The following is a 23323-nucleotide window of genomic DNA, read 5'->3' on the forward strand; positions in this document are numbered from 1 at the left end:
ATTACTAGAAAGCAAGGGCTTAGGATGCAGTTCACTTTTTTCAGCCATAAAGAACTAAATGTGTTCTCAGTACTAAAACAGTTTATTGTAGTAGAACTAGATGCTAACTTTTTGGATTCTAACTTTTTCATGTAATCTGAAAAATATCTCTTCTACCCAACCAGGAATATTTAAACACCTTAATTATTATAGAAACCATCTTTCATGTCTGGCATGCTTTTCTTTTCCCAGATTACACTTTTCTTACCACATCTCTTATTTCCATAATTATCTGGTTTGTGTGGTGTGTACTTGGATGTCCAGCTAGCAAGTTACTACATGGCAAATGGTCCATAACTGTCTTCATGCAGCGTTCTAGCTCAGATTATAAATCCACCACTGCACAAAGAGCCTCTGTCCATGTAGCAGACCGTTACCCTTATTTTCCTGGGAGTTAATGGTACCTCATTGGAAAATGCAAGTTATTCAAGAGTTTTATCTCTGCCAAAATATCCAACATGAATTGAAAGAAATACATATGCATAAATATATTTTAGAATAGATAGAATCCTAAATGCAGTCATATTCTTTCTTAAAATATCTTTCTTCTTAAAGTATGTTAATATTGGTAATTCTCTGTTCTTATAGTTCATATAATAAATATGGGAATGGTAGATTCTTGTTAAGCATCTTTATTCTGAAAATGGACTGCAAGTGTAGTTTTAAGTTCCTGGGCCAGTAACATATATGTAGTGTATATGGAAATTCTTGCTCTTTTCTGTATGTACACTGTCTAACAGATTGAACTGCTTTTGAACTACTGAATAAATTAAGCATAACATTGTTAGATGTTTTTGATAGTACTGTGATTTTTGAAAAATGCATCAGCACAGTGTGCATGAAGTGTAAGTAATAATTTATGCCAAAGGCTTCAAAATTGTAGTCTGGTGTCAGAAAGACGGTCTTTTAAGAATTTTTTCATTGATTAGGGACTTCCATTAATCACCATAATCTGTTTTCTGAACATAAACTGTGCTAGTTTATTAGTTTATGTGTAACCTGCCTCTGAAGTGTTGATATTTCTAAACAATTCCAAGAACAGAGGTAGCCAGAATGTATGTGAAAATTCAGAATAGTAAGTACAGTATTTGTTTCCTAGCTTTGAAGTTGGGGATTCTTAAAGAATTATATAAAGACCAGGTTTCATATTAGCTTATCAGTCAGTTGTATGTTTAAATCTGGATGAGAAACACTCTGACAGTTCATCTGACTGAAGACTCTTCAAATGTGTGAAAATATTTATTTTGATTAATGGAAATTTAGTGGATTTTTTTAGGGTCATCATGCATATTCTTGTCTTATGTTATCTAGCTTTTGTTGGAATCAGAGTCCTTTCACAAACTCTATGAAGTAGCTGAATGAGAGTTATGTGTAGGGTTGAGATGAATTCTTAAAGTTCTTGTGTATGACTCTAGATGTCTATGGTGGAGTCATGGCTGAACTGAACTGTTGGCTTTGACTCACTTTTCCATAATTGTGTTGTTACATATGCATGTGTATTTGTGTACACACACGCATGCCCTTTCTCTGGACACATTTCAGTTTGATTTCCTATACTGGGCACTCTCAGTGTTCAAGGGGATCATAAAGTGTGTTCATTTTCTTAATGGGATATTAAATTAGTTTTACAGTTTTTCTGATGTCATTGTTTAGAAAGAGATAGCTAGGTGCCTGAACACTTAATTGTGCTGCAGGTAAGCTGATGCTTAGTTTGTTAAATTTCTGCAAAAAGCCAGCAGTTCAAAACCAAACAGCAATATTTACATTCAGGTCAATCATGCCATGATATCTGGTTCCGCTCTGTCAAGTAGGAAAAAACAGTGCAGCTGTTGGTAGATGAGGGGAGTAGGATTAATATTCTTTGTGGTTCAAAAGAGGAACACATTAACATTCAAAGGGATTTAATCCCTGTAACATGCTTCTCCAGGAGCCCTGCAAGTCAAGAGAGACCAAGTCATGATGTTACAATATAGAAGCTGTATTGCCACATGTCAGTTCCTTTTTAATTTATATTTTTGAAGCAGTGAAGGCTCTTAACCTCTCCCCAGTCCTGCTACAACCTGTGACTTTTTTTCCCCTGTACTTCCCACAGTGGGGTGTTATTTCTTGTATCTATTACTTTTCTTTTTTTCTTCCCCTGTAGTGTAAAAAACATTTGAGGCACTCAGCAATGTCACTTCAGTAGACAGTAAAGTATGCTGAGGAAATAAATTAATTAAAAGAGCAATTTAAAATGTAAGGAAATCATTATGCACACTTCATTTAATAGCTTTTACAGTAAAAATTAAATTTGTCCCACAGGGTTAATTCAAAGGGCAGCAGGGATTGTGTATGTGATGGTGGTAAATTCAACAAAGCCACAGATTTTTCTCAAATATAATATACACCATTTAATACAAAGGACTTGATCACCTTTGTCTTGACAGCTTCCCATGATTCCATTGTTGTATTACAGTTCCATTTATTATAGTGCTGATATTAAAGTATAATAGTGTTCAAATAATTGTGTTTTCTTTGAGCAAGATCAGATAGTAAAGCAGTTAAATTGGCACCTAGTCTGTTAGTGGAGTTTTAATAATGCAGTTGTAACAGAACATATGATGAGAATACAACCCAAAAATAAAAAATATATGTAGTATGGTATGACTAAAATTTCAAGTCACACCTTCACTGGAAAATGATGATTCATGGTTTCTTCATATTTTTCAAACTTTGCCTTTCCTTTTATTAGGCAGTAAATCTGTAAAGCTATTTCATCTCTGTAGCTTGTTACAGGAGAGGCCTTCAAAAGTGATTCACTTAGTGCATCCTACCCTAATTGGTTTTACATGGTAGCTTTTAAAATTAGATTCAAGGGTGCTTCCCAGGCTCTAAGAAGACATAGAATATAGGTCACATTGAAGTTCTTTTCATTCTTAGGATATGCCACGGTGATCAGTATGCACCAGAGCTTATGCAGACTGTGGTTTAATAGGTGTATCTTGTTCTCACAATGATAGAAACAACTCTTTCTTTGTTTCTCGGTCTACTTGTTGCCATACATGCTTGCCTACAGCCCTCAAGGCAGTGTTGCTTACTGTTTAAGGAAGAGGGAATTTACTGGAATGTGTAAGCTACATGGTTATCTGCATTTCTTTCTCTCTTATGGATTTTATAGGTTTGGATAGCAGCTCTGAAGGTGGACGCACGCTGTGCAGTTTACCAGCCTTTGTGAAATTGCTGTGGTTACTGTACCCGTAGTACTTTGCAGAGCAGACTGATTGAAAGATTCCCTGCAGGGGCTTGCTAAGTGAAGTGTTATTGGAAGATTTGTTTAGTATAATAAAATCGAGAGTATATGTTGTTTAGGCATTTAACTTGGAACCATTCTAATTTTTATCTCAATTGTTTCAGAGTGATGTTTTCCTAATGTAATCTTCAGAGTGCTTATTTAAGAGAAGAAACAAAACCTTGCTCTCAAATAAGCTGTATTCACTTAACTATTTTTTTACTTAGACTTCTGAGTCCATATATCTTTAGTGACACTGTTGACCAGCTAATATTTTCTATAAAACAAATCTTGTAAAATCAGAGGAGGCTGTGTAGAGTGGAAAATTATAAACTGAGTCCATTCAGTAATCTCTGTACACAGTCTAGGTTCTGCACTCATGTTCTGATGTTACCATTTCTTAGATCAAAAAGAAAAATTTTTCAGTTCTTGATAGCTTATGGTTTTTATTTTCCTAGGTTGTGTATTTGTCCAACACTGACTTAAATGGGGCCATATTTCCAAAGAAAAGAGCCTTGTGATATTCATTGGAATTAAAAGCCCAAGGATGTAGTGAGACTATTGATATACTTTTACCTCTTCCCTCAAGGAAAGCTTGGTTTTGATACTTAGGGGTCTGGTGCTTAATGTGAAAAATCATTTCATGTTTTGTCAGCTACCATCAAGCCTCTAATTTGCCTTCTCTGTTGTAGTTTAGGAAACTGCCCTCTTCTTGCCATGGATGCAGGTGATAGGAATAATTTTCACCATGCATACAAATGTGCATAAAGTTCAATACCCAGTGCATTCCTAGTCATCGAATAGGGCACATTGTCTAACCCCTATTTCCTGTACTGAGCTTCTCTTCCAATACAAGGATTAATCTGTGGTGTTAATTTTGCAAATCTGAAATAATTTGGCAATCTCTTTAAAGTCTCTTTGTATTTCAATGTTTCTTTTACTTGTGATATATTTACACTGTTATTTTTGGTAGCAGATATATATATATATTTAGATTTTAGGTTACAGAATTTAATTATTTCAGCTGTCATTTCGGTAGGAAAATAATAAGGGAGTACAGAAAAACAATTTCCCTCAGGTCACATTTAGTCCTCTGTCATGGTCACCACAACAGCATCATAGGCTGTAAAAGATAAACATGTAAAGCTGTGTTTGCTGTTGCTACTCTTGTAGAATGTTATTTCAATAAGGTATTTCTTCATTTTTCTCATGGCTGGAAAATTTCACATTTTCACTCTTAAGTCTGTTCCTAGCTAGTGGATACAAATTCTTCTTGTGCCAGTACTGTTATCTAGTTTAATTAACTTTTCTTCTTGTAGTATTTAAGCTTCAGATGCTTATATAAAACCACTCATATATTTTTTTCTTAGTCTAAATATTCTAGTCTGTCTCAGTTTTGCAAAACAGACTCTGTTCTCTTCGTCATCCTAATGGTCTTCTGCTGCACCTGCTGCAGTTTGAGTAATCTTTCTCAAAACCGGACTATTCCGTGTGTTTTTGGTATGAGACAAGACACATTGTGCAACGTTGAGTGATATACCTGAGTCAAAATTAGCACTTCTAAATCAGAAACAAAATTCAGAGGAGTTAATTTGGTCAGGCTGGAGGACGATATTCCACGTGTTATCTTAATAGTGTAATGTATTTCCTTTTTCAGAGGAAGATACAGCTTAGAATTACAGATGCCTTTCCAACAGCAACTTTATATGTTGGTGGTTCAAATCATTGTGTGGTAGTTCTCTACTCAGAGTTTTCTCATGATTTACCAACTGTATTTTGTCATCTAGCCATCTGCACTAGAAAGTGCAGAGCTTTTCCTTCAGTTCTTTCTCCGCATCCACCTGCCTTCACTGTGGATACAGATACTAGGTGGTTCATGTCCAAGTCCTGAACCCTTCACAGCAATTATCTTCAATAACTAATTCACTTTATGTCATACATTTTGTCCATTTTAAGATCAAATCCTTTGGCTGCAAACATACTTTGTTTCAATTGCAGTGAAATTAAATCTAATGTTTGAATCAACACGTAAAGAATAAAATTGTGTTAAGAAATTTAAGTAGCTTGCATATAAATAAAGGGGTTTAATTGGAAATTGAATTTTAGTTTGAAATTGCAATATGAAAGATAAAAACAAATTAGTGGAGTTCATAATACATTTAGTTTTGGAAGCTGAATGTAGAGTTAGCTTACAACATTGATCGTTACATGGTTTTAAACAGTTGAATGATGCACATGTTTTAAGTAGCATTTTTAAGTGATATATTTAATAATGAGCCACCTACTTACCCTATGGGTCACTACTAGTCTTTCTGTATTTTGCTCAATGCATTTTGAAATTCCTGACATTTTACTATTGTTTAATAAGCTAGCAGCTAAAAATATAGACCAGTTAGTTAGGAAAACTAATATCAATAAGTAATAGCAATCACATCAATCAAGTTACTGATGTAAAAATGTATTGAGCCTAACTGCTTCCATTGTTGTCGTGGGAAATAAATTGTAAAGAATTTTGAAATTGTGAAAATTTAACATGGTGACATTTCACAAAGATTAGGATATCTCTGCATCTGGGATTTCTTGCTCACATGTAGAGATTTTATATTAATGTAATTGTTTTATGTAGCTCCTAGAGCTTTCTCCTTAGTCTGATACATTCTGCCATAGCAAATAGAGTATTTACATGCTTCCTAAGTTGAATGTTGTCAGAAAGGACAAAACTTCTAAACTTGTGTACCCTGGCGTCATCATAATACAGAGGGATTTTATTCAGACCCATGGGTTGGGGCTTTTGTTGGTTGGTTGGTTTGGTTTTGGGGCTTTTAACCATACTGTTGACCCTTGCCTGTGCTTTACAAACATCATAAGAGAACCTGAGTTTGGGTCTGTGTCTGGAGTCAGAGTAGGTTTAGCCATGGGCCCATTTTTTTCTTAGGTTACACACTGTGATCCTTGCTTGTGGTGTTACAGTCAATTCATCATTTGGGAAACACGGTTAAAATACATACCAGTTTTGTGATGTGTGCTGTTGTTAGCTACAGAATTCATGTAATTAGATCTGTCATGCACAGCTTATGCTTTTAATGAAATATCTGACAATATATTTTATTGCCAAATGATTCTTTCTTTTATGATGTCTACTCATATTTAGCAAACTTCCTTAGTACCCTATAAGTGTACATTTTCTGTATCTGACATAAACTTGTAAATTCAGTGATGTCTTCAGAGCAGCTGGTCATTTTCTGTGAATTAATGACTCACTAGAATGAGTTAATAATTCAAGATAATCACCTAGGAGGCCACCTCAGCTAGGCGTTCATTCTAATGAATGTAAAATATATTATTAAATGTTTTGTATATAAAACCGATAGTACTGACAGGTCTCGGAAGCATTGATCATGACATTTGGGTGTATGCCAATTTTATTATGGTATTGCTAATTTTTAGGGAGAAAAATGATAAATACTGTACAGGAAAACAGTTGTACTGAAAAGGAAGCTTTTCAGTAAACTTTCAAACATTATCAGGTTTTTTTTTACTTTGTCATGTGATCTCAGTATAAAGTCTCTCTGTAACTCGTGTGGCAGATGTAGAAATATAGTTAATGCATCTTCAGATTTTCTTTACTTGTAAGAGAATGCAGTAATGGAAATTTAATATTGGTGTCATTCAATAATATAAATACAAAAGCATTTAATTTTCCTACTCTGTACAAATGTTTTCTCTAGAATTTTTCCCAATGCCAGTTCAAGGGGAATCCCTTTTTCACTGCACTCTATAGAACTGTGACAAATAACTTCTTAAGTGTTTATTTTTCTAGTGGCTAAAGAGAAATCATAATTTTGAGACAGCATTTCAAAATAATGAGCACAAGGTGTTTATTTCAGGAATTTAAAGGAGCACTCTGCCTTTCCCTAAATAAGGGAATTGGTTCTTTCTGTAATTGTTAGAAATTTGCTGTATAGGAGGATTGCATTAATATCTGTTACCAATTAAGGCCTCTGTTGGGAATCAGCATAGTGCAGAATATATTATAATTGTATGTAGTTGACCCAGTAGTCTCCTTATTAGCATGATTATAAAGCAAGGGTGAATCTTTCCAAATAAATTGGATTAAATATTTGTATAAGGAGACAACTGTAGGTCATTGTATGCTTTATAAAAAATGACTGAAGTTATTTTAAAAATTTTCTCAAACAGTAAAGTGGAACAGGCACACCGTTAGAATGAAGCTAAAACAAATTGTTCTTGGTCACTATACATTTTAGACAGAGATTTGTTAAAAATATTGGCACCACCATCAATTGCTTGTCAGCAAGATAAAGAGGAAACAGTTTTGCTTCTGTCCTGTTTCATGTTTATAAAACATTATATATTTTTTCAAATAGTTTCTTAAGGAAAATAAAGATTTCCTGTCTTACTAGGAGCTCCTCTTCATCAATTTTATCCTCAGTAGTACTGTGACCAGTCTGACTGATTACTCCCAAGAGGAGAGCCATAATTCATGTATATTTCAAACATACTTGTATATATGTAACAGAACAGCATAATCATGTAACCTTTGTATTGAAAAGGGTATTTTTGTGCTGAATGCTATAGGAGACTAGTTTATTGTACAGTTAAATCCAAATGTATAGATTTCTTTTTCACAAAGCATATGTCAAAAACTATAATTTTTTATCCTAGTGAGGCTTGACTGAGCAAGCCTTAAAGCTTAGGGTAGATACACTGATATTTTTATAACAACCCTGGGTGCCCAGAGCAGTGAGAGGACTATGCTGGGATGTGAATCTTGAAGTTACCTGTACTGATAGACCTTACAGGTAGTAAAAGAATTTCCCCCTTTCTCATTCCTGTCTTCTACTCTGAGGGCATTTGCTGCTACTTACGTAAATGTAATTGAGCTGATTTTATAGAATGATTTGGCAAGGCATACCCATTTACTTATGGAAAATAGAGTAAATGTTCTTAAAGTAGTTATTTTAATTTTTCTTAGCAGTAACCCCTTATTACGATGCAGCAACTCCTCAAACTCCTCATTTGCAGCAACAAGACTTATCCTTAAGCTGCATATTTGTTATATTTATGTTGACTTCAAGCACAGAATTTAAAAAATACTTTTCAGAAGTCCATTCAGAATCTTAGCGTGTCTTGTCCTAGTCTGTGATAGCTTTGTACTAATTCTGTCTCTGCTTTTTCACAAAGACAATGGAAGTAAACAAGAGAGCAAGTCTGTAAGAGTGAACTAAAATGCAAAGCATGTCTGCATAGGCAGTGAGGTGAAGTGGTTACTATGGAGCCAGCAAACTCAACTTCCAAATATCAGACTTGGCTTTCATACATTATATATCCTTCATTTGGTGCTAGATTATTTTCTTCACAAAGTTTAGCGTCATTTAAGTGAAACTGTGCAGCACACAAGGTGTTATACAGAACAATCACATGGCACGACTTGAGTCTGACAGAATTCAGAAATGCAGTGAGAGCCTATGAATGTAGTAAACGTCCTTAACTTGTGAGAAACAGCTGCTCTCCCATGGTAAAGCATGGTATGATTTTTGAATTTTAATATCTTAATTTTAAATAATTATTTTCAAAGTATTGATTTAAGTATGTCACTGGTGACTTCTTGCCCGTTCCCCATAATTATTTAAATAGGACAAGATTTTCAGAAAGTCCTGTGCTACCAGGCTCCCAAGTGCTCTGGAGCACTTTCTTTGAGACTTCCTAATCTATTTTCCTTCTGATTGTAGAATTTGCACCCATCTGTTTCACAGTGTTTAACTAGGCCTTTCTTTGCCTCTAGAACCATGCAAACAGGATGTCTCCATCATAGTTTTTATTGGAGCATTTGCTTACAAAAGGTGCGTTTTTCCTGCTTTAAATAATTTAGGATCTATTAGTCAAGTCACAAGGGAGCCTTTCCTGACCATTTTGCAACTATCAAAACACTAAGAAAATACTAGCTATAGCTTTAGACTCCTGATTACTCACCAGCAAGCCCTAAAAATATGGTTACAGTTGCATTAAGGAATTTTTGTGAAAAAAACTGTGTGAAAAAAATTAATTGGCTTCACCTGGGAATATAAATAAAACAGAACAACTGAATGTTTACCACTTGGAAAGCCTTTATCAAAAGACTGAAAACAATGTCCCAGTCCCTGAGTTCACTTCTTTGCTATCACTAGCAAATTTGGGATTTTATTGTTACTAAACTCAATTTTAATATTAACTTACTTGATTACTTCCACTGTTTTTAATTTGGAATTTTTTAAAAAGCGTTTTTCCTTACTGCTTGCCTGCATGATGACGTTGGGAGAGTTATGCACCTTTTTCTAGTATTTCCTTGCATTAGCATTCCTACGCCAGCACTTTGTGTTTGGTGTACAGCCAGCAAATTAAGTTGACTCAAGTGTAGAATGGTTTTGCAAAGTTCAGCAGATGAAGCAGTGTCTGGCACTTGCCAGTGCACTGAGTGTAGCAGCAGAGAAGGGAAGGGATGACTCATGTATGTTTGGGAAGTGAAAAAGAGAGTTTGCAGCTGGGTTGAGATCTAGCTAAATGAGAAGCGATGGTGAAATGTAGGGAAGGCCAGATAATCCAAGAATGGGAGAACAGAAAGAAAAAGGGATCTGCCCAGGCTTTGCCCAACACTGAGTTCTTAGTCAAAACTTGGGCCAGTTGCACCTTTTGTGGACATTGGTCAACAGTTTAGTCATTTGAAGAGTTCGTGTAAGTTACCCTTTCTTTTACAGATTGCAAGGTGTGATTCACAGACTCATTTATGTTGGAAAAAACCTACAAAATCCAGCCATTAACCTAACACTGCCCAGTCCACCACTAAACCATGTCCCTAAATGCCACATCTGAATGTCTTCTAAATACCTCCAGGGATGATGATTCCACCACTTCCTTCTTCAGTGTGTTCTAAGGGTTTTTGGTGAAGACATTTTTCTTAAATGTCCAACAGAAACCTCTCTTGGCACTACAAATTTTGCATTTTCCACAAGACTGAGACTGGACTGGCAAAATTCAATTTCTAATAAGAATGGATTTTGAAATGTAATTTCATTTTACAGGTAAAATTGCATGCATCTGTGATTCATGCAGTATTTCTTTAAATAGAGTAGGACGTTAGGAAAATTGGAGAAGACGGCCTCAGGTGGTTATCTGGTCTAGCCTCTTGTTCAAAACAGGCTAAACCTCAAAGTTGAGTTGGGTTGCTCAACACTTTGCCCAGTGTAGTTTTGAAAATATCCAAGGATGGAGATTCCACAGCATCTATGGCTCTTATTCTGTACTTTTTGAAAGAATCTGTGTGTTTCTACTTTAGATAGTGAAACACTGTGATTAGCTTCCTCCTTGGCTTTCTTTTTTTAACAGGGTAAGCAAACCTAGTTCCCTGCATCTCTTCTCATGTGCTGTGTGCTTCAGCCCCCAAACCATCTTAGTGGTTCTTTAGTGTACGTGTTCCGGTTCTTCAGTGCTTTGTAACTGCGTGTCCTAAGCTGTACACAGTGTTTATCCCTGGTCTGGCCTTGTGTGTACTGAATAAAAGGGGATAATCACTTCACTTCATCTCCTAGTTTTGCTTTTACACCTGGTGTATATTGATAATGTAGTAATTTACTGAATATTCTGTTCATACTGCCTCTTTTTCTGTGTGCACACAGGCAGTACCGTTCCATAGGGACGTAGCTAAAAATATAGAGGAAAGGAGGGACACAGTGAAGACATTCCATCTGTCAAAAAGGAACTGATAATAGGAACCAAAAAGGTTTAGGGCTCCACATAAAGTTAGCAATGCTTCATAGAATTGGAATTGTAGCTTGAAACTTGAAGCTTATAGTATAAGTTAAAATATCACTTTCTATCAACAAGATTTTTGCACCATCATATGTGGTACAAAGATGCTTATTTTGTTTGCATTATTTTGCTTTGAGACAAACAGGGATTGATATTGCATCTCTGTAGCCATAGATCAGATAAATTGACCTTGTTTACTTCCAGTTGTTTAATTGCACAGAAGTTAGAGTGGGAAGAAAGCTCATGGAAGCTAGCATGGATGAGGAAGCTGAAGACATTCCATTCCATACTACTGGCAATCATTCAGTCTTTGTTTATTGCATTTCGGTTAACGTATTTTAATAAATATATTTTAAAAGCTGAATGCTTACAATAAAATATTTTAATTAGTAAGTTATAAATAATTTAGATGAGTTTATATAGTATTTTATAGCTATAGAATAACTTCAGCGGAATCAGAAAAAAATTCAACGCAGCAAATTTAGCAGCTCTTCAAAGCAAGGATCAGTGAAGTTTCTTGTGATCTTATGTATCTTATGTACAAAACTGCAGAGTCGATCACTTGGGGCTTCTGTTCCTGTGACTCAAGGGCAAACATGGAGAAGGATATGTCATTAAAATTAATTTTTAAAAATTCAGATCTGGCTTTCATATTTCTGTATTGCTAGTTCAATATACTTCTTGGGATGGGCTTTTTCCCAGTTTTATGAAGTCAGGGGAATTACTCAGAATCAGAAGGGTTAGTTTCTGTTCTTTAATTTTCAGAATGGAAAATTATTTGTTGTTTACAATTTTCTTAGAATGCACATACATGTGAAATCATTGTAAGTAATTTTAGAACTGGTGAAAATACTTTTTCACAAGAATTTTAGATTTTGACATAATTAGCTCTATGGTTGCCAGACCTACAGATTTAAACAAATTACTGCAGTATTTCCTTCACTGAGTCCTTAATAGTACAGTTTAACTAACAGCATTATTTATTCCTTTAATAGTTGATCATTGTAAGCAAAAGCAGTATGATGAACATCGCTTTTTTAACAGAGTAATCTTATTTGAAGTATTGATTAGGACATGGTCATTATCATCCATAATCTCTTTGGAGGAGAAGAAAAAGGTCAGTTGCCCTTCTTAGTCCTGCTTTTAACTTTCAAAAACTGACATGTCTATTATCTGTACAAATGCTAGAAGTTGTGTCTAAATTGAAAATCATTAGGAATTTGCTGTCCTTACAATAAACCTATATTGGAGAATGCTTAAATATGGAAATCATTGCACAAAGCTGTTAGTTATCATCACAAACACATTTGGTGAGTGTAGGTATTTTATGTTCCTTTGATCTTTTATTTGTTAGTATTATAAAAATATTGTAGTATTCTAGTGTTATATACCCTCAACTTCTGATAACACTAATTTTCCCATGGTGTAGCAGTCATATTTAATTTAATTATATTTATAATATCAGTAGAAATTATTTTGTAAGCATGTTTTTAATCTAGCATTTAAAGAATTAAGCACCACCAAGATAATTAAGATTTTTAGATAAATTCATGGGGAATTATATAGAGGACAAAAACATCCTTGTATTTAGTTTTCTAGACTAAACATGAGCAAAGGATAATGGGCACCAAAGAGACCATTCATGTTAGCAGTGTATTTAGTGTTTTGAGCAAGGCAGATGGTATCCAGAAAGAGTTCAAAGAGCTTTTTGTAGGTTGAAATGAAAAGTTAATTAAAAGCAAACTCAAAAAATTAAGCTCAATAATCCTGTTTTTACTTATCTAGCACAGCTGTAGTTACAAGGAGTTCCTGTAAAATGTTTTTTATCTTCAAATTTTTTTTTACTCTAACCTGTTCCTGAGTGGAGTTGCTTTTCCTTATTGTTCTAGTAATGTGATGGTCAGGTATGGAACATAGGGAGTTCAGGAACTTCAGAATATAGGGAGTGCTTGCATTATACTTATTGTACTAAATATTCTGTTTCTTTCATATTTTACTTGTTTGTAAAGATTCAGCTATCTTCATCTCTGCTATTGATAATGTTCTCAATCTTAAGTTTTGCCTTTTGTAACTGCTGGTTTTCAGGCATTCCTAATATAAAAATCTCTGTTTAATTCAAATTCCAGATTAATCTATTCCTTAGTTAGAGTGAAGGTCATTTTACTTCCAAGAAGTGCTGAACATACTTCTTCAGATTCAACGGATCAAAATCTCATTGTCTGAATGCTTATCAGGCTTACTGTCAGTCACACTGATTCTTATTAGCCCTGAAGTATTTTATCCCAGCCTCATCACCTACGCTTTTAACATGTTGCAAGGAAAAGATGTCTCTCCTCAATTCAAGAGTAATATTTGTTCTAGTAGTATTGGGCTGAATTCTGATCTTCAGACAACTTAAAGAAGCCTCATATCCCCAGGGCTGGTCCTCGGGGGACCTTGAATCATCCTGGTACCTGATGAAAGGACAGTAGAGAAGAGCTCAAGCCACTAAGGAGATCTTTCAAGTGCATTGACATGACGGCAGCTGTCATAGTTGATGGTGGAACCAACAAGGCAAGGTGCTTTGCTAGAACTGGTGATTATGAAGAATAAAAAACTGGTTGGGGATATGAAAGTTCAAGAAAGCCTTGGCTATAGTGACTGTGAAAAGAAGGAGTTCAGGATCCTAAGAGGAGGAAGCAGGGGAACAAAGCAGGACTACAGCACTGCATTTCAGGAAAACAGACTTCATCCTCATCAGAGCACTGCTTGGAAGAATCTCATGGACTATGACCTTGGAGATGAGGGGTCTAGGAGAGCTGGCTGCTAGTAATCACTTCCTTCAAATTCAGGAAAGGACCGCCCCAATAAGCAGGAAATCAAGCAAAGATGGCAGGCAGGGATGAGCAAGGATGTCCTAACTGAACTCCAATGTAAAAAGAAAGTGTACAAAAGGTGGAAGCAGGGACAAGTGGTGCAGAAATATAGATGTCCTGTCCAGTCTTGCAGAGGTGGGGCCAGGAAAGCACAAGCTGGTCTGGAGAGGGATATAAAGTGCAACAACAAAAGATTCTACAAGTACATAAACATCAAAAGGAAGACTAGGGGAAATGTGGGCCTGCTACTGACTGGGGCAAGAGAGCTTGTGACAAATGATTTGGAAAAGTCCAAGATGCTTAATGCTGCCTTTGTCTCAGTCTGTACCAATAAAAACAGCTTTCAGGAATCCCAGGCCCCTGCAGCTAGAGAGAAAGTCTGGTGCAAGGAGGAGGAGAAATGGGTTAGAGAGCAGTTAAATGAACCGGTCACACATAAATTCGTAAGGTCTGATGTGTTGCACCCATGAGTGCTGATGGAGTTGGCTGAGGCCATTGTGAGGTGACTTGATTATGGCTATTGGGAAAGCAGATCTCATTCATGTCTACAGGAGGAGAAAGAAGAAAACTTGGGAGAGTTCAGTCTCATTGACTTCAGCCAAATCCCATAGGAGATGATAGAGGACATCCTCTAGAAAAGGATTTCAAAAGTCATAAAGGACGAGAAGATGATCATGAGTAGCCAGCATGGATTTACAAAGTAGTTTACTCATGACTGACCAACCCTGGCAGCCTTCTGCAACTGGTAGACAAGTAGAAGGCATTGGATGTTGTTTGTCTGAACTTGTAAAGCCTTTGACACCTACCCCACATACTACCAAGTTGACAAAGTGTGGATTAGGTAAACAGATGGTGAGGTGGATACAAACTAGCTGAATGACCAGGCCCAAGTTGGGATCAGTGTCACAAAGTCAAGTTGGAAACAAGACACTAGAGGTATACCTAGGCATCAGTACTGGGGCAAATCCTAGTTAACATCTTCATTAATGACCTGGATTATGGGACAGAGTATACCTGCAGGAATTGCATGGATGATACAAACATGGGAGGAATGACTGGTACATGAATGGTTGGGCCACACTCAAAGGGACTCAAAAGGCTGAAGAATTTTTATGAAGTTCAAAAAGGCAAAAGGCAGAGCCCTGCGTATATGAGGAATAGCCTCATTACAATGAGTTGTAAAGCATTTTGGCAGAGGAGGACCTTGGGGTGCTGGTGGATGACAAGCTCAACATGAGCGATGCACACTTGCAATAAAAAAAGCCAACTGGGCTGCATCAACAACAGTGCTTCTAGTGGCCATGGGGGATGGTCCTTCTTCTCTGCACTGCTCAGGCCATATCTGGAGTGCTGTCTCCAGTTTCCCAGTACAAGAGAGGCATGAGTATATTTGAGTTAGTCTAGTTCAGGGCCACAAAGATGATTGAGGGACTCCTGTGAGGAGAGACTGAGGCAGCTGAGACTGTTCAGCCAAGAGAAGAGAAGGCTCAAGAAGGGGATTTTACCCATTTGCACAAATCAAGGATGGGAGGGAATGAAGATGAGGAAGCTGTGGTCTTCCCAGTATTGCCCACTGGTAGGAAAAAAGACAATGGTGCAAATGAAAACATACGAAATTTCATCTGAACACAGGAAAAAATTTTTTACTGTGAGGGTGGTCAAACACTGGAACAGGTTGCCCACAGGGGTTTTGGAGTCTCCATTTGTGGAGATACTCCAAACCCAACTGGACATGGCCTTGGGCAGTGTACTGTAGCTGATCCTGCTTGAGCAGGGGGCTTGGACCACGTGAGCTCAATAAGTTCTTTCCAACCTAAATGACTCTGCAACTCTTAAAATCAAGGCTGTGTAATGACTGTGCTTACCAAGTAAGCTTTGGCCAAGCTTAGCTCTTGTGATTTTTCTTTTTTAATTTATTTTGGAATCTGCAGGTAGTGATTGGGGTTTTGTTACAGGAAATTTTCTTGTAATATCACTAATAAGCATTTCGAGGGGCAGACCTTTTGATTAAGAAATTGTCGATAGGTGTATCTGTCTTACTGAAAAGGTCTTCAGAAAATGAAGTCATAACTTCTCTAGATATTCCAGTGAATGCTACTGTTTCAGCCTACCTCTTCTATATAATGTAGCAGAATCGAGCACAGCCCCAGAAGCTGCTCTGACAGTGCCCAGGAAGCCAAGCTATGCAGCTGCTGCATCATACAAACAAAGCAATTGCACAAAAATTGGAAATTAATGTTTATTGGTTTTAATTTGGTTTGTATATTAGGGCTATGCTAGTTTAATTCATAGTTGCAGTTTCTTTTATGACCATATGTTATGTATAGTACCAATATTTGTACTTCTCTTTGATTTACAGGATGGAGGTCTGCTCCTAAATAATCCTTCTGCGCTGGCAGTTCATGAGTGCAAGTGTCTTTGGCCGAATGTTCCATTGCAGTGTCTGATTTCGCTGGGCACTGGTCGGTACGAAAGCGAGGTAAAGACCAACGTCACACACACCAGTCTGAAAGCCAAATTGACGAATGTTATCAACAGTGCAACTGATACAGAAGGTTGGTGTCTTAAAATACACTTGTATTGTGACTGTCTTCAGGTTTTTTTTTGTTTCCTAGAATTATAGCTCCAATTCAGAGAACGATCTTCAACCTTTTGTCTTTCCCCTTCTTCCCTCTACCAGCCCCATGAAACTAATTGAAGCATGTCTCTTTGTAACTTACTGTGTATAGTTTTAGTACCAATATTACCTGTTTTCTGGAGGATAAATCTTTTTACTTGAGCTTTAGGATAAAAGGCATATTCTGGAATTAATTTAAAAATCGTATTTTCTTATATTTTGTTTTTCCCATAACACAGAAATGCTTAGTAGTTAATACAGAACATTGATTTTCAACAGCTTCAGAAAAAGTATTTGATTTCTGATCTTTTTTATATATGCTTTTATACCTGTACTTTGCCAAGGACTATACTGTATCTGCCAGTCCTGATGACTTCCATTGCTGTCAGGAGGAGCCAAGCATCTGTTTTCTAAAATAAATTTGATTCCTAGTAGATGGGAGTACACTGGAACTCTATCACTAGCAGTTTACTTTTGTTTTTATAATACAGATAATTTCCCTCTCCCCTAACAAAGGAAACTAATATTGCAAAAGGCCAGGGAACAAGAAATGCTCTTAAGTTTAGAGCCCTTGCTGTATAGTCTCTGTCAACTGACTGTCACTAGTAGGAAAAAGCTAGATTTTGGATTGCCTTTTGGTTTTTGCACAGTTGTGGAAAGGCAGTGGGAATTGTGGGAAGGAGATATGTGGTGTCCACTTTCTATCAGAAAGTTTCATTGCAGATGAAAAATGCGGCAAGAAATTTGATGGGAAGAGGAAGAAAGGAAAGTTCATTGTGGAGACCAAAGGAAAAGAAATGGAAAGAGGGGAGCATAGATTTGAGCAAATGGGAACTTACATTATGAAGGAAAAAAGGGAAGGGTATTAAATAGGGCAAGAAAGACTGGATGTGTTGAGACAAGAACAGACATAGATGAGTAATTTGCAGGAGGAGAGGCCAAGCCAAGAGGATTTAAGATTTACAAGAATCTTTTGCTGTGATCTTACCCATGATGTTTTTTTCACTTCAAACTTTTTTTATATGACAATAGATGTTTAAAAGAATGGAGAACATGGTAAGAATGGAAAGAAGTTAGAATGAATGCTGAAGGAGGTGATAGAAATGGAATTTTAAATGAGCCAACAGAAAGATCTAAAGGGAGAGAGAAACAGATTACAAAAAAAGAACATACAAATGCATTACACAGTTTTTTATTATTTTACCGAAGTCATATAATTTAACTTGAATATTTTAAATTAGCAGTTGTAAACAAAATAAAGATTTAATCCTACATATTTTTACTTCGAGATTGCAGAAGAACATATATCTGTCATTTTCATAATACTAATGTTAGTACCAAGTGTAACAAATCATGGGTATCTTGAAATGGGAATATGCATGTTACATTCCTGCTCCTCAGGATATGCTCTTACTTGTTAAGGAATGGAATGTAATTAAAAATCTAGATAGCTGAAAAGCCTACTTAATTGTCATACCAGTGAAGTTGTCTTGGAATAAAAGATGAAGCTTTTCGAGAGTAAACAGAGCTACAGGGTCAATTATAAGCCTTCTAATGAGAAAGGAGTTTTGATGAGACAGTGGTAGAAAAATGTTTACTCAGCAAAGCAGCACATATTTACTCTTAGTGTGTCATTCCAGAGCAGATGTTGTTCAGAGCACTTGCAGGACTGTCAGACTCTCTCATGTGAATTTAACTGTTTTCTTCATTTGTTTTCAATACAGAAGTTCACACCATGCTGGATGCACTGTTGCCTCCAGATACTTATTTCAGATTTAACCCTCTTATGAATGAAGACATACCTCTGGATGAAAGTCGTAAAGAGAAACTGAGTCAGCTGCAGACAGATGGAATTCGTTATTTAGAGCGAAATGAAGAAAAACTAAGGAAAGCTGCAAAAATATTAACGCAAGAAAAATCAGCTTTGCAGAGGCTTCAGGACTGGATAAGATTAAAGGCTGACATGTATGAAGGCCTGCCGTTTCTTTCCAAATTGTGAATAAGTAATGCATGAAAGATAAATGTAAGTCTTGTTCCAGAAAATCCATTTGGTACTGTAAAGGAAGAATGTTTATTCAGGGTAAATAACATCTTTGGAAAGCTATCAGAATTCTGGAGAAAGCCATTCAGGATGGCTATTTTGTGCACACTTGTTACAAGGTTTTATGGTGTTAATTATTTTTGGAACTTAATGAATCTCACTGTTGCTCTACTTTAATTTCTGAAAGTCGGTAAAACTGAAAATTATGAAAACAATTGTGCAATGCATTTTTGGATGTATGTACTATAACTACAGTGGCAGAAAACCTTTATTTATCAACTACCAGGCTTATTCAAAGTTAACAAAAAAAGATTAAATCCTCATTCACTTTAGTGTAGGCAATATACCTGTTAGGCTCTTATGTAGGCAGTGTATTTAATAGAAATGTAACGTTCTTGCAAAAACTCTGCCTGTGTTAATTGCACTTTTACATTTGAAAGATAACATTTAAATTTGTTTTTTATTTTAGTGGATTTTGTACATAACAGTAGTTACGAGTAAAATGTTTGGATGACTATAAATGGCCTATTAAATTATCAACATTAACTGGTATTTTTAGAACTTTCTGCTTACTGTTTTTATGGGAATAACTGCAGATTGATTAATTCATTATTTGAAAATAAGACCAAGTCCCAAAACTTCACTTGAGCTGCTATTCCAGTTATAGGATAAAGGAAATAAAATCCTGAAATAGTTTGTATGAATGAGAAGGTTTCTTAGAGAAACTTTGCCAAACTCGAGGTGTATCTAGTCAAGAAGAAAATGAAAAGTTGAAACATCAAATTACATAAATTTCTTTTTTGTCTTCTAACTTCCATATATGCATTCTTCTGAAATTACCTCAGGGCTTTGAAGTTAATGTTTAGAACTTATTCCAGTCCTACTGCCCATTCCTTTGGGCATACTTCCTGCATAGGCTGTGAGGGATGTCGTGAAAACAGCATTTTCAACAACAGGAAGGCACATGGGAGTTCTTCAAAACAGTGCAGTGAAATTTGAGGTAGGCACAGCTGCTGTCACATGTTGGGCTGTACCTGTTAATAAGATTGTTTGCCAGGCACCTGGGTGAGTGTCTTGTAGACAGCTACAATGCATGAGAAGATTGACTAGATAAAATGTATGTTCCATGCAGTAGCTAAAACACCCCGTTTCACCAAAATCAGTGTATTTGGCACTTTGCTGTTTGGAACTAATCACCTGCCATTGCATTATCTACTAAAAATAACATTTATTATGATAGTCACCTTCTGTGCTTGTTTAAAACATTGAAAATGTTATTAGGCTGCAGTTCAGAAAGGAACTATGAGGCAGACAGCTGAGATCTTTGGAGTTGCAACATAGTATTCTTGACTGTGTAAGAAAACATTTGGTTGGGATGGGGTTTTATTTAAAATCTGATATATTTTTAATTTTGACCTGTATCATTTTAACGCAGATATTCATCCTTTTCTGGTTCTCCTTCAGTTCTCTGCCTTGTGTGTGCCACACAAGGCAGAGATTTATGATCTTAATCCAACTTTCATTTATACAACCTCCTTTTTGCATTCTACTTACTAAGAACTGAGTAACAGAATAATGAGATCAAACCTTTCCCATAGGTGTGAGATGATTCAAGCATATAAAAAAGAAATGTCAACATTTTTTTGATAGCGGTACCTTGCACAGAGTGAAACTGTGTTGCCAGCATCCTAAGTCAAAACAGACAGTATCAGGTACTCTCATGTAACAACACAAATTACACACTTCCTTTTGTGGCAAAGAGCAAAGTCACAGCACCATCCATGAGATATCAAAGGCATTATTCTGAATTCATAAGTTTCCAGTCACAGTTTTGTGTATTATCTAAGGAAACATATTCCTCTAGTGAACAAAGTGATAACATTTCCATTTAATTTTTTTTATATAAATAAAACGTCATGTTCTGAGGATTTTATTTCAGCTAGGGTAAGATCTGGATTCGTGACGATACTGGAAACTGCTGTCTTATCTTCATTCACCCCTTTTCCCCTTCCTCTTTATTGCTATAACAATATTTTTCTTAAGTGTGGCTTTTAAAAGTACATATGGAATTGAGTTGAGCTGTAGGGTAATTAATTCAGACTGTTTTAGGCCTCTGTGCATATAAATTCACAAGGTGTTGTATTGAATGCCTTCAAACCAAAATCTTTGATCCTCAGTTCTGCAAGTGCTCCACTGTCTATCAGGCGCTAATTAGGAGTCTGTTCTCCTCTCTGAACCATTTTTAAATGTGGAGATGCAATAGGTGTTTCACTTGAGCTGTAATTAGTTTTTAGTTACTTCAAAAAAAATTAGCAATTTGCCAGAAATCCTAACTACTATGGAGGTGTTCCTATAGCACTCTATATAAAGTAAAACTATTTTCAGGAAGTTTGAGGCATTGGCTGTGGAATACCACATGATACTTCAACAGCAGAAAATGGAATAAGAACTGTAACAGAATGAGGACTTGCTAAATTAAGAAAAAGAAATTTAAATTAAGGGGGTTTATTGATAAAAGGAGCAGGGGAATTAGCACTGGGTCCAATACAAGCTGGTTTTAACTGATCATTGTGATGGACTGAAGAACATGATAATTCCCTTCACAGATGAATCTAGGAGGGATCATGAATATTTTGAACAATGTGATTTCAGTGCAGCATGGATTTGAGAAGAGATTAGACTAGAATGAAAAAAGTGCCTCTGAAGAATAAAAATGTCGACAACTCTACTGCAGAACATCACGTTAAAGGAATCCTGCTTTGAAAAAGTACCCCTGGGAATGCTGTGAGGCTATCCAGTTAAAAAACTGAAATTGACTCATCAGTCACAGCTACAAAAATAACTGTATCAGTGCACCAGACAATTCCCCACCCAGGAAAATGTAAACAAACCTGAAATATTAGATCAATGTGAATTTTGAATCTAGAATAAGCAATCACAAGAAGACAGTAAGTAGATAAGAATTCTTGGTAACTCGCGCATTCAGAGTTGACTTCAAGGTTTCCTGACCAGATGAGTGTTACCGTTTTAAAATGTGCCTGGTCTGTATCCTGGAAACAAAATCGGGAGCTTTATTGGTGTCCCTGCCTACAGCAGTGGGGTTGGAGCTAGATGATCTTTACGGTCTCTTCTAACCCAGGCCTTTCTATGATTCTGTGATGAGTTTAGGCTTTAGTTGAGAGAGTGAAAATGTCAAATTTGCAAAATTGACAAAATGTCTTTGCTCTGATTTTGAAAGGCAGAAAGAAAGAGTCCAGACTAGGAAACGAAAAGGAATTGGCATAAAATAATCTCCCTTTTGCAAATAATCTGACTTTTGCAAAGTCAGAAGGAGAAAAGCCTCTTAGCTTTTCTTAGATAACCTCTTAGGTCACCTCTTAGTTTCTAATTATCTATGCTGAAGGAGATATTAACTGAAGGAGGTTTCATTACCAAAGGAAAGAAAATAAAACTTTTAAATGTTGAAGTGTGATCACTTTAAGATACTTCCTGTCAGTGTCCATTCCAGTAGTGAAATGAAGATACTGATTCTGTTGCACAAGCTGCAGGCAGCCGCAGTTGAATATAATTATAGTTTTGGTCAGTGCTATTAGTGAAAGATATTCAGACTAAAACAGATGCAAAGAAAGGCAGCCAAAGGGAAGATTAGGAGAGTGTGGTTTGTTTCATCTAATAAAACAAGGGCTGGAAGGAGGGAACCTGTTGCTGTTTAAAAATACTTCAAGAAGGAAAAGATAGTAGGCTAAGGGACAACACTTGCATAAAACAAAAAGTGCTCAAACTTAGTAAATTTAACCAGGAAGTAAAAGGTGCTAAACCCCTGAGAAGCAAGGTTACAGAATGGCTACACAGAATTAAAAGAGCAAAAGAAACTGATTTAGTCTGAGTTTTAGAAATTGAACTTCTGAAGGGGGTTCTATAATGCACTGTGCCTACCAGTCTCCATGGCCAACTTAATCCCTTTAATTTGAGGCAGGTGAGAACTCATTAATCCCTCATACATAGCAGAATCCATAGGCTTGTGGAAGTGTCTAACAGCTTCTTCTCTTTAGGTCTAATAGATAAGGATTATGTCTTGTCTTTGATCCGTTACTTACATTTAATTTATTTTGCTTTTCTTGCCAAGCTGGTAAAGGGAGCTGATACAGGCTGAAGTAATACAAAACACATGACAGGTGAAAGAAAAATTTGGTATGTGTTTATTTTCATCAGAGGTTAAGATACTTACATGCTGCTGGGTCAACAAATAGTGCTGGTTTTCTTTCATTACAAGGTTGTTCTCAAAATGACAAGTATTAAATACAAACATAATGTGTTGCAGGGGAGTATGTGTTAAGGCCTCCCCTTTCAGTTTAAGGACTGCACTCCAAGCCAGCTGTGATACAAACCCATCTTCTTTTACACTCAACTACATAAGGCAAGAAGGGAAATCCAGTTGTTTGGGTTTTTTCACTCGTTTCTTAAATAGTGAGTCAAATTTTCAGCCCTTGCAGAACTGTTCTGTTTGATGGACAGTTTGGTGCTCGAAGATACATTCTTAGTGCAATTATATTCATTTACAAAGAAGAACAAGCATGCCAAAATGCCTCTTCCTCACACTCTGCAGGAATGAGATGAGTAGGCTCTTTCCTTGCTCCAGCCGCTCATCACTGAGGTGTGAAATCAAGGAGCTGCTGCCCCCCAGTTCTCCTGTTCAC

General features: G+C 36.3%; 1 protein-coding gene across 3 annotated transcripts in view; it reads left to right on the forward strand.

The window, feature by feature from the left end:
• PNPLA8 (patatin like phospholipase domain containing 8) overlaps nt 1-19336 on the forward strand; it is a 38495-nt gene extending 19159 nt beyond the window's left edge. For all 3 annotated transcript variants that reach the window (XM_068997502.1, XM_068997510.1, XM_068997519.1), the window contains exons 9-10: nt 16328-16523; nt 18310-19336. In XM_068997502.1, coding sequence (XP_068853603.1) covers nt 16328-16523; nt 18310-18584 — 471 coding nt within the window. In that variant the 3' untranslated portion in view covers nt 18585-19336. The remainder of the gene's footprint in view (nt 1-16327; nt 16524-18309) is intronic.
• Nucleotides 19337-23323: the final 3987 nt, after the last annotated feature.

The sequence above is a fragment of the Aphelocoma coerulescens genome, chromosome 1A (assembly GCF_041296385.1).
Source record: "Aphelocoma coerulescens isolate FSJ_1873_10779 chromosome 1A, UR_Acoe_1.0, whole genome shotgun sequence".
Taxonomy (NCBI): domain Eukaryota; kingdom Metazoa; phylum Chordata; class Aves; order Passeriformes; family Corvidae; genus Aphelocoma; species Aphelocoma coerulescens.